This window comes from Gouania willdenowi, chromosome 15 (assembly GCF_900634775.1).
Source record: "Gouania willdenowi chromosome 15, fGouWil2.1, whole genome shotgun sequence".
NCBI classification, from domain to species: domain Eukaryota; kingdom Metazoa; phylum Chordata; class Actinopteri; order Blenniiformes; family Gobiesocidae; genus Gouania; species Gouania willdenowi.
Genome location: NC_041058.1, coordinates 14437621 through 14449301, shown reverse-complemented (window position 1 = coordinate 14449301; position 11681 = coordinate 14437621). Strand labels below are relative to the sequence as shown.

General features: G+C 37.3%; 1 protein-coding gene across 2 annotated transcripts; it reads left to right on the top strand.

Annotated features, from left to right (window-relative positions):
• Positions 1-479: 479 nt before the first annotated feature.
• On the top strand, positions 480-6977 carry LOC114476505 (peroxiredoxin-like 2A). Of its 2 annotated transcripts, XM_028468088.1 has the most exons (7): positions 521-621; positions 2835-3037; positions 4132-4317; positions 4636-4727; positions 4803-4943; positions 6063-6227; positions 6302-6977. In XM_028468088.1, exons 2-7 carry the CDS (start codon positions 2869-2871, stop codon positions 6398-6400), a joined length of 852 nt encoding a protein of 283 aa, XP_028323889.1. In that variant the 5' UTR covers positions 521-621; positions 2835-2868; the 3' UTR covers positions 6401-6977. The 2 variants fall into 2 exon arrangements, with proteins under 2 accessions (XP_028323890.1, XP_028323889.1); XM_028468089.1 differs by lacking the exon at positions 2835-3037 and having other exon boundaries at positions 480-621.
• Positions 6978-11681: the final 4704 nt, after the last annotated feature.

Here is an 11681-nt window from a genome sequence, read left to right as displayed (position 1 = left end):
AAGCTCACTGGTAAGTGCTGCTATTTGAGCTATTTTTAGAACAGGCCAGCGGGCGACTCATCTGGTCCTTACGGGCGACCTGGTGCCCGCGGGCACCGCGTTGGTGACCCCTGCCCTAAATGAACTGTGTGCTATACAATTATTGTATAATCTCTAATATGTAGTATTATGACAAGTAGCCTCAGGCTAACGTTAGCTTGAAGGCCTTCATAATGATAACGTTGGCTTTCTCGCATTGTAAGTAAACTCAATATCTCAACAAAATGTCTTCTCTGTGTGCAGTAAAATCCTAAATTGTTTAAATTCCACAACAAACCAATTAAGAACACTCACTTTAGTGTAGTTCAGGAATCAAACCCTCTTTTATCCACGCCAGACACTTCATTGCAATGTTAAAGTTTCTCATTTACTCATCAATCACATAAACGCGCAATAGGAGTCACCTGTCAATCACTTGAAGTGTCCAATGAGATAACGCACGCCATCGGTATCCATGGAAACACCCGGAAATACCGCCCATCTTGGCTTTAATAAATCTATTGAGATGTGCGCCTGCGCAGCACCGTGTTGACAGACGACTGGCTGAAGAGGTGACACTGTGGAGCTTCTGTGATCATTCAGGTGAATGTATTTAATAATTATATGAATTCATTACACTTATACACGTGCGTGAGTGAAACATGTACAACATCAGCAGTAGGTCTCCATGTGTGGGCTAGCATAGATAGCATTTAGCTCGTTCTTGCTAAGCTATAAGCTTACGTACTAATCACCGTGTCACTTTCACATTTCGGTGTTTAATGATAAACACTAAAAACAAAGTATCTCTGAACTTCTACTGCGTTTACCTCTTTAAGCCCTTTGTGTATAACGTACATTTCACTCCATCTTCAGGGATGCCTGCTTTTGTATATTATGTGGTTATACAACAATAATAGAAGGTTGTTATCTTCATAAATGGCTTCGTGACGTGGCTGTAACTGCTTTTTTGTCAACTCATCCCTCTGTTAAGTAGGCCTTATGACCACAGTAGCATAATGTTGTTTTTTAAAATGATGCCTTCACTTTGTTTCTGTTTACAAAAGTTGTTGTAGTTTTAAAAGCTATATTTAGATAGGATATTTGTTTAAACTTGTATGTGTTAAGTGGACTTCTTCATCTTACACTGCTGCCTTGCAGTCACCTTGTAAACCAGACAGACCAGATCAAATTAACCACATTGTCAGCACGATGGGAAAAGGCATTGCTAATACATTCTATGATTATTGTCTTTCTGCTGTATTGAAAATAGCTGTCCAAAGTATTGTTTTAACCAGAGTTGGGGTCAATTATAATTGTTATCGCGTAATTGATAATTAAATACAATTATAGTTGTAATTTTAGAGATATGTTGGTGTCGTAATCATAATGAAATTGTAATGGAGTTCAGATAATTGACTTTGTAATTGTAATTTCCATTCAAATTTTATTAGAAAAATTATAATTTAATGCAAAACTGGGGAACCATGTTACAGTTCTATGTATAGTTCCACACATATGTAGTTAACGATTATTAAAATATGTTTAATATCACATGGTAACCAATAGAAAGAAAAGAAATTAGATCAAAGATTAGTATTTTACAGCTGATTTAGGACCTGTTATCATAAGAGATGCTAACACAAGAGGCAGGTTACGTTTTATTAGGTTATTTATTTCAGGCTCAGTAATTGTGATTAATTGTAGAATGCTGGTCACTGTAATCGTAATTGAATTGCAATTGAACATGGGTAATTGAAAACGTAATTGTAACTGAAAAATGTAATTGACCCCAACCCTGGTTTTAAAACACTTACACTACTGTCCAGTCGTATGGTCAAACTCTGCTCAGAAACATCTGAACAAACTATAGATTGCTCAGAATAGAGTGGCTCATGTGAAAGACATGTATTCTAAACTGTCTTGGTTAATGGTAGAAGACAAATTGCAGGCAAGTTTGTTGATGTGTATGCATCAAATAATAATGGAAAAATTACCCAGATTTTTTTCATCATAAACTTTTATACAGTGGGTTTTGTGACACGCATGAGACTCGTCAAGTAACATCAGGAAAGCTTGTTCTCCCAACAGCCCAAAAGTGAATCTATGAAAAGAACTGTTATCTATAGAGGAGCTGCTGCTTGGAATTCATGTCCGACTGCTATTTTTACAACAAAAAACAGTGTCTTTTAAGAAGAAAACAAAATTATTTTTTTTTTAAAGTGAATTCTCATCAAGATGAAGTGCACATTTCATAATTTTATTGTTTGTAATGTGTATAATACTGTATGCATTATATATTTAGACAAACTAGTAATTCATTACAAATGGAAATATTTTTGACATATTAATTGTATTTTTGACTTTTTTGAATTGTACTTTAAATGTACATTTTACTTTTTATGGACCCCAGAGGACTAGCAACCACCTTGTGGAAGCTAATGGGGATCCAAATAAAGAATAAAGACAGTAGTTTAATGTGACCTTTATTCATCACCGTAGTGAAATTCTTCTCTGCATTTTCCCTGAGGGGTAGCAGTGGGCTGCCAATTGCAGGGGAATTGGGTTTAAGGAACTTGCTCAACATTCTTGCCTTAAAGATGTTTGCATGCTCACACTTAATTGTACTAATCTGTGACGGACGCTAAGATTACGTTTTAGTTTTATATACTATGCAGAAGAGATGAGATTACACAATGGGACAGTGAATCACTTTCTTCGGGCGAGGAATTAAACACGTCACACTTATTGTCCTCTTCTAAAATGCCATTACCCAACAGTACGCTCTGCTCAGGAAAGATTTGTGTTTCTTCTAGTGTGATCTTCAGGGTCTGTAGCTCAGTTTCTGCAATGCTGGCACTGTCCAGGTGCCCGTCTGCCCTGTGGTGGAGGTTTCCTCTGCACTGCTCAGCCTCATCTCTGAGGACCTCCACCAGTGTCGGGCCTCTCTTTGTGAAAGCCCAGACTGCTCCATTTCACCAAAGTAAAGCCAGTCTCGATCCAAACAAGACCACCCCAGGCAAGGACCTGTTTTACTATTTAGCTCTTTGCCATGATTACAAACCAACAGCTTATCATTTAAACTGCATGACAGAATAAAGCAGTCACAAGAAGAAAATACTTAAAAAAAATAAAAGTACCATAAGACATGGCGAATGTTTGGAGGTTACAGTTCACAAAAGGATGTGAAACTGTTTCAGACTTCTGTAGCGGTTTTTTTTTTTTTTGTGTTTATTTGAGACCATTATACCAACTGATCTATGTCCTCTAGAGCAGTGGTTCTCAACCTTTTCATCCCGCAACCCCAAAATAAAGGTGCAAGAGACCAGGGACCCCCCACTCCCACTGTAGCTGAAGGTTGTTGAACACAGACATTAACATTGAAGAACAGTCATGTGGAGACAGGGCCATTGATACAGAGCAATAAAGGGGAGAGATTTTTGGGGCCCATCCATATAGTCATATATATATATCTGAATAATATCCACTGTTATCCAGGAAGTTTATTATTTGCGCCAAAGTATATAGTCATCTTAAAGATGTAAATCCTTATTTTAATCAGAAAAAATGGTGGAAACGGTGGTAAAATGGGATTTTAAAAACCACAGAAATTGGTTAAATGTTGCAAATTGTGGGTAATGGAATTTTAAAATGTAGGGTAAATTAGTTTAAATCGGCAAATAATGGTCATTAGGTTGGAAAAGTGGTGGAAAGGATTTATAGTTGCTGAAAATGTCTTGAAAGTGGAAATAATGTGCAGAAAAGGTATTGAAATTTGATGGCAAAGTGGCAGAAATGGGAGTAATGTAGCAAAAATACATTAAAAGGAGCAAAAATATGGCAAGAAAATGTGATGAAAATAGGTTAAAATATGGCAAGTTTGGTGTAGTTGCAGAAAAAGGGTAAAAGAGCTCTAATTGTTAAAAAAATTCTAGTTTCTTGGAAGCATCTGGCGACCCCAAGGTTGAGAACCTCTGCTCTAGAGTGACAAAGCAGTACAAGGTTAAGATGCTTGTCTGTTTCAACCACATGTAGTACATGAAGTGTTTTAATTGCCAAAAATTTCATAGTTGCATACAGTAACGTTCATGTTTGTGTCCTTGTGTGTTGCAGTGTCATCCTCAGGGTCTGCAGTGGAGGGGGAACTGCTAGGGATGGGTCTGTGGTCTCTGGGTCTGGGTGCTGTGGGCGCGGCCCTTGCTGGTATTTTCCTGGCTAACACAGACCTGTGTTTGCCTAAAGGTGCCAACGTTTCCCTGGACTACCTTGAAGATGCAGACTTGCGCTCCACCACTGATGGTACTTCTACATAATGTCTGTGAATATGAGCTGAATGCCAGCAGGAGCTAAAACCATGAAGTTATGTCATCACAGAGGTGTTTTACAGCATGTTTACATTCATTGTATGCAGTGAATGAGGCTTTGTGTAGCAGTATAGAAGAAAAGCCTCTTTAAAAGCTGCTGGTGTTACAGATTAGTTTCTCTTGAAACACTGGAATGTGACCATGAATGTTGTAGTCTTTCCACCAGGCCAAATCTTTTATCCTCAAGTTTAGTCGTGAATTATCACTATTGTGTCGCATTTTATGCAACTGATGATTTTTGTTTGGGCCGCAGCCGACAAGGTCATCAAAGCAAAGAGCCTGTGGGAGAAGAACGGGGCCGTGGTCATGGCTGTGCGGCGCCCAGGATGATTTTTGTGCAGAGAGGTGATTAGTTAGAAAGTTTGTGATTATTCGACATGGGTTGAAGGCGACATTAGTTCTGACTTTGTCCTGTTACAGGAGGCCTCTGAGCTGTCCTCTCTGAAGCCCCAGCTGGAAGCGCTCGGGGTCCCTTTGGTCGCTGTGGTCAAAGAAAACATTGGCACAGAAATCCAGGACTTCAGGCCACACTTTGCTGGGGACATCTTTCTAGATGAAAAGGTTGGAATGGGTGTTGGAAAAACCCTGCTTCAACTCAATCTTATAAATCTTAATTAGACTTAGACTTCTATTATAGTCATTCAAACTTTAACTTTACAGTACAGATAAGAACATTGGCATTGGCTCGTACAGCAGGATAAACAGCAGCAAGTATATAAATAAGGCAAGTAGTATTAAAAAAAAAAGAGAGAGAGAAAGAGATACAGTACAGATATAAATAGATAAGTGATCAGTTATCAGTAAAACAGGATTTAAAAAAAAACAACAGCAAGTATTCCCGTAAGGTAAGTAGTATTAAAAAAAGACAAGTTATTAATTATAATTACAGAACTCTTCCCCAGCAGTATGTACTGACATAAAAAAATCTTTTTTGGTTAGGTACACTTTTAAATATTGCATTGCAGCAATTTCAATTCAGTAAATTCAGTGTTTTTCAACCATGGGGTCGCCTGGAGTGTAAATAGGGTCATTTTTTAATTTAAAACACAATCGTCAAATATGATGAAAAACTTCTATTTAAAAAAAAAAAAATGTCTTTGGGGTCACCAGAAATTCTTGCTATTGAGATTGGGGTCACAATCCAAACAAGGTTGGGAATCTCTGAGTTAATTGGATTTGAAGATGTTTCTTTAGAAAAGACACAAATGTAAACAAAAATCTGAAAAAGCTCTGATTTTAAACCAAACCCCATCTTCCAACTCAGGGGTGTCAAACTCATTTTAGTTCAGGGGCCAAAAATGTAGCAGTTTGATCTCAAGTGAGCCATAGATTATATGCAGGAAAACGAGTAAAATGAGTGCCATAGTTTGCACTTCTACGTATACATAAAATACAATATGGAAGAAACTGACCGTGTCCAAGCAATAAGTGATGGATATCATTCCCAACAGGACCTTCACTATAAATTCCCTAGATTTTTTTCTATTCAATTAAGGGAAATATGTTGTAATTTGAGGAAAATTAAAGGTTTTTTTCAAAGAATTTTGAGTTTTTTCAACAGTTTAACACTTAGAATGACAACAACCAGAAGCACCAGGAGTTTCATTTACACAATTATCAATGTGCTTATTGATGGTCATGATGAGACTAACTAAACTCTCTCCTTTTTTTTTTTTCCAGAAACAATTTTATGGTCCACTGCAGAGGAAGATGGGTGGTCTGGCCTTCATTCGTTTAGGTGTGTGGCAAAACTTCATCCGTGCCTGGAGGACTGGTTACCAAGGAAACATGAATGGAGAGGGCTTTGTTTTGGGCGGAGTTTTTGTCATCGGAGCAGGAGAGCAGGTAACCAGTCGTTGGCACACAGACTAGTGTGTGCACAAGTACATCATTGTTCTAACGCCATTGTTTGTCTGCAGGGAATTCTACTGGAACACAAAGAGAGAGAGTTTGGCAACAAGGTGGAGCTGTCTGACGTTATGGAGGCAGCTGAAAAAATAGTACCAGTGAAACAATAACTACTTCAAAAGCAGGGAGATAGTTTTAGAGAAACTAAAGTTTACCATGTCACACTGAGGTGAAAATAAGTCCGTCCATCAATAGGATACTAATTTTACAATCACAAAATACCTCTGTTTTTGACACATTGACCTGCTCACGGGCATTTAAACAGAGCTGTGAAATACAGGACAGTGCTAGTGTAAGTCCAGCATTAGCCGATTCATTTTCCTACCTCCAAGACTTTTAAAACATCTTTCAAACGGGAGCGTCTTCATTCAGGTAGTTGATAACTTTAAGGTCAGTAATGCACAATTATGTGTAAAAGCCCTTTCACTTGTGGTCAAGCTCCACTATGGTCCTCCTCTGACTGATGGGGAAAGTATAGTGTGAGATAATGACGACTTGGCTCTAAACTCGACACAGAGAGGAGCAGGTTTGATGCCTAAACGCACTCTGAGGCTCAGCTGTCTGACAGAAAAGGAGAACCGTTGGTGGTGTTTGGAGCAGGTGTTGGTAGCAATGACGGTGTGAAACCTATGTTTAGATTTTGTGCATATGACTAAATAAAGACCTCATGAATAGATTTTCACTCAATTTTGTCTTGTTTTTCTTTTCGAGCCTTACAAATTGTCTCTGCACCCTCTTTCTCACCAGTATCACCGTGACTGATATTTTTAGGATGTAAGTAAGGGTACACACAGGACTTCAATGGTCAGTTATATAAAGCTACCAAATTTAATCAGATGAAATCCCTAAAAACCATACCAAAACCAAATAATCATAATAAACGCCGTCTCCATGGCTACACGTCCCACTATGCAGTGCATGAAAATCTAAACTAATGGAGTGTTTACTTTGGAGATAAAGACAAACTTTCAAGCATTAATTCATTTCAATCTTTTTTTCTTTTTGGAGTAAATGTTTCATTCATTGATCTATGAGGTCTACATTATATCAATTATATCTAATAAAAAATAAAATCAAATCAGGTGTTGCAGCCTTAACAACCAAGAAAGAAAAAAAAAAACTGTCAGTGTTTTTTAGCTGCAGTATTATTACATTGGTCTTAAATTGTACAGTCAACAATTTTATTACTAACAATTAGGCCAACAATCCTGGATCAAAATCTGCTTAAAAGTATTACAAAGGTTAGAGCAGGGGTGTCAAACTCATTTTAGTTCAGGGGCCAATTACAGACCAGTTTGAGCTCAAATGAGCCACAGATTTTGACTGGCAAAAAAGCAATTTCAACCATATTTTGCGCTAGTTAGCACTTCCAGGTATAAATTACATATAAACTACAATATAAGAGGCTGACAATATCAAACCTGTTAAATTTAACTTAAATTTCCTTGATATTATGAACAATTGTTACTTAAGTTAGTAAAATAATTTGAAGAAAGTTGTAGGATTTTGATTTTTTTTTTGTTTTTTTCATCAATTTGAGACAAAAAAAAAAGTATGCCATCATCTGATAAGCATGAGAAATTTGTATCCATGTGTATTTGGAGGGGTTGAGATATGAATTATTCAGTCATTTAGTGTGCATTTAATTGCTCATTTTAGGTCTTTCATTTGCTGATGAAACACGTTACTAGTGCTGCATGTGTGTAAATTAACTATATACAACTGCAACAGTTTTTTATTTATTAAATAAATGAACCAGACAGGATTGCATATTCAATGAGACAGTTTTATTCTATTGCTCTGAGTCAAGTCTTCAACATTCAGAAAAACAACTGAGGGGAGAAACAATGAGCACCATTACTGACAGTTCTACACACATGGAGCGAATATGTGACACAGGATTGTCTATAAATACATTTGTGCCTTTAATACACAAAGTTGTGACTAAAACAAGGTGCAAAGGTTCCAACAGACATGACGGAAGTTTAAATAGTCAATCTAGCCTCACTGATGACGCTCTGACGGCTCCATGATTGCTAAGAATATCTACGTAAGAAATTAAAATGTGAAACAAAAGCTAAAACTTTCTTCCCCTCATTCCTGTAACAAATGTTCATACTTGTCTTATCTTTGGATATATCAATAAAGATAGAAGTTGACAAACTATAAATTCTTCAGTTTTTGTTCGTAATAGTTCCAGCACTTTAACTCTAAGTGTGGATGATGACACGTTTCACATGTAATAAAAAGCACAGTGGTCCCATGACCCCAGTGAATAAAATACACTTCAAAAAAAGCTTTGTTTAAATAGAAACTAAAGTCCTAAAGCAGCGCAGCAGAGGTTAAATAGTGCAGTTTGACCCTCGGCAGGAAAAGTAAAGCCCAACACAACAAACGTCGACTATAGCAGAACGCAGGCTGATGTTCTATCTTCACACCATGCTGACCAACAACGACCTGTAGTGTGAGCGATCGTGTGTCAGCGTTCAGTCAAACATGAGGCGTAAACAAACTTCTGCTATGTCTGCAACAATCAGGCAGTTACTACAATCTCTTTAATTCCATTGATATATTTTCATTTACTTGACCATTCATTTCAAACATAAAGCTAGATTAGAATACACTGAACAAAATGGCAAAACTCTCTCTTAACAACCTTTAATCCCTTTAATACTGAGTTGTTAGGCTTTAAAAATGTAATAACATGACCATTATTAGATCAAATCAACTCAGTTTTAAACACCTGATCTCACCTCAGAGTTTGTTTTATTAAAAGTAGGGGTGTCCCGATACAACTTTTCCACTTCCGATACGATACCGATATTGCAGCCTTGCGTATGGGCTGATACCAATATCAATCCGAAACGATATCTGCACGAATCATACATACTTTTATTACTTATTTTGTAGTGTGGAATGTTAGAAAAGGCTTGATCAAGTGATGTTTCTCAAACAGAGAACAATAGTCAGCAACAGTAGGTATGAGAAAAACATAATATCTACAGTATTCTACAATTGAATAAATATAATATATATCGGAGATTTCAGATGCAGTCCAATGAAATCCGATATTCGTTTTCTGGCTGATATCGGACCAATATCAATATCGGATTGGGACTCCTCTAATCAGAAGGCACGTCCGAGCAAACCTCTGAATATCCACAAGCCCTAAAGAAAAGCAGAATCCAAACTATAGAATAGTGCCAGGTTTTTCAACCTTGGGGGTCGCCTGAAATTTCTATTAATTAAAAAAAAATTATAATACAAATTTTAAACTTACTGTTCTTTTTCAAAAATAGAGTTCAAATAAAATGCAGTAAAAAAAAAAATATCTGAGCTAACAACTTGTCTCTAATCCTGGTTGATCTGCATTCGTGATAGAGTATAACAAACTAATGAATTAAAAACTAATTCTAGAAAGAAAAAAAAAAGTATTTGGGTCGAAATAAATTATTTAAATCAAAATAGGTCCAAAAAAGGTTGGACACCACTGGAATAGTGTGACTTTAAAACATATCCACTGGTGGATATTCACACACATTTCACAAATGAAAAGAAGCTGTTGGTTATAACCAATTTAAAAAGATACTAATTTTCAATTTATGTTATACTGTTCCAATGATATTAATAAATGAAGTTAGAGTGTGTGTTTTGATATGCATCCCAATCATGGCCATATAAGCTGGAATTTAGGGTGAATCAATGTTAAAAATTTCCCTTCAGGACCCACAGTTTACATTTTTGTTCAGTGTATAAATGAAAATATTACACCACCAGTACACAAATATATCACTATATACAAACACTGATTCATGTTATTTAACAAACTTCGGCGGCAGCAGATCTCACTGCAGCCCAGCTGTTTTCAGTGCAGATGTGGGGGTCATCTGCTGGGTTGATCAATCGAGGTGCTACAATATAATATAAACCCATTTGCATGTGCTTTACGATAATATAGATAATATAGATAATATATTGTGTATATATAAATATATGAGAAAATAAACCTTGTTTTTTACAAAGTCCAGGCAAACAACAGCACGTTATATTAAATGTTTGCAGAGAACAATGCTGTGTGTAAGTCCTTAATAAAAACAACACAAACTATCCACTTCAAGCCAAGCCACGACAAACATTGCGCACACAATGTTGCACCTTGCTAACCCACAAGCACATGTACTACTTAATTAGAACAGGGCAAAAGCAGATCAGGCAGCACTTAGCACTTTGTTAAAACTCTGTTCATAAAGAACGGTAAGAGTATTTCTTCTGTCTGCAGTTAAAAACCTGAAGTTATGCAAACATTCCAATCAGAGCCACAATCTGGGACGCAGCAACACATCCTGCATCAGGGAAATCAACTACAATACGCAACACAAAATAGGGCTGAACGATATATCGTTATCGTATCTATATCTAGATATGAACTTTCAAGATATGAATATCGAAAAAAGTAACGATATAGACGATATAGATTTCTCCTCTTCCCGCTCGCCCTGCATACAACTCTGGCAGTTACAACAAACATCATTTTAACGAGTGCCCTTGAATGCACCGCTAAGGCCAGCGCGCGCACACGACAGAGACAGCGGATAAATTAAAAAGAAAGAAAGAAAGAAAATGAGTGCGGGAGATAATGCGGCCGGTGGCAGTGCAGAATCTGATTTGGTGCCAAAACATAGATCATCCTCCATAATTTGGAGGTATTTTGGATTCAGAAAGGACGATGTTAACCAGAGTGAGGTGTTGTGCAGGTCGTGGTTCGGACGCTGGACAAGCGTTATAAAATACCATCCCGAACACATTTTAATCAAGTGGCTATTCCGAAACTTTATAATGAGTGTAAAATGAATGTTGAATCTGTGCTCCATGATATCGATCATTTCGCCACAACCACGGACCTGTGGTCGAGCCGGACAACCGAACCATACATTAGTTTAACGATCCATTATATTACTACAAACTTCGAACTCCAGACCCGCTGTCTGCAGACATCATTCTTCCCCGGGGAGCATACCGGGGATAATATAGCGGAGGAGATGAGAGGTGCGTTAGCAGACTGGAACTTGAAGGAGGACCAACAAGTTTGCGTAACAACTGATAACGCATCGAACATGATAAAGGCTTTGGAGGCGAATGGTTGGACGCGCCTTCAGTGCTTTGGACACAGGCTACACCTGGCAATAGGTACGTTTTGCTATGTTTATTTTTATTTTTTAATTACTTTCAGACAGAAAGAGGTGTGTGTGTTTCTGTGTGTGTGTGTGTGTGTGTGTGCGTGTGTGTGCGTGTGTGTGTGTGTGTGAGAGAGAGGAAACAATCTGCATTATTATGTGGTTATTTAGCTGTTGTAATATAATAATTAATTATTTTGTACATCTATTTGGCAAA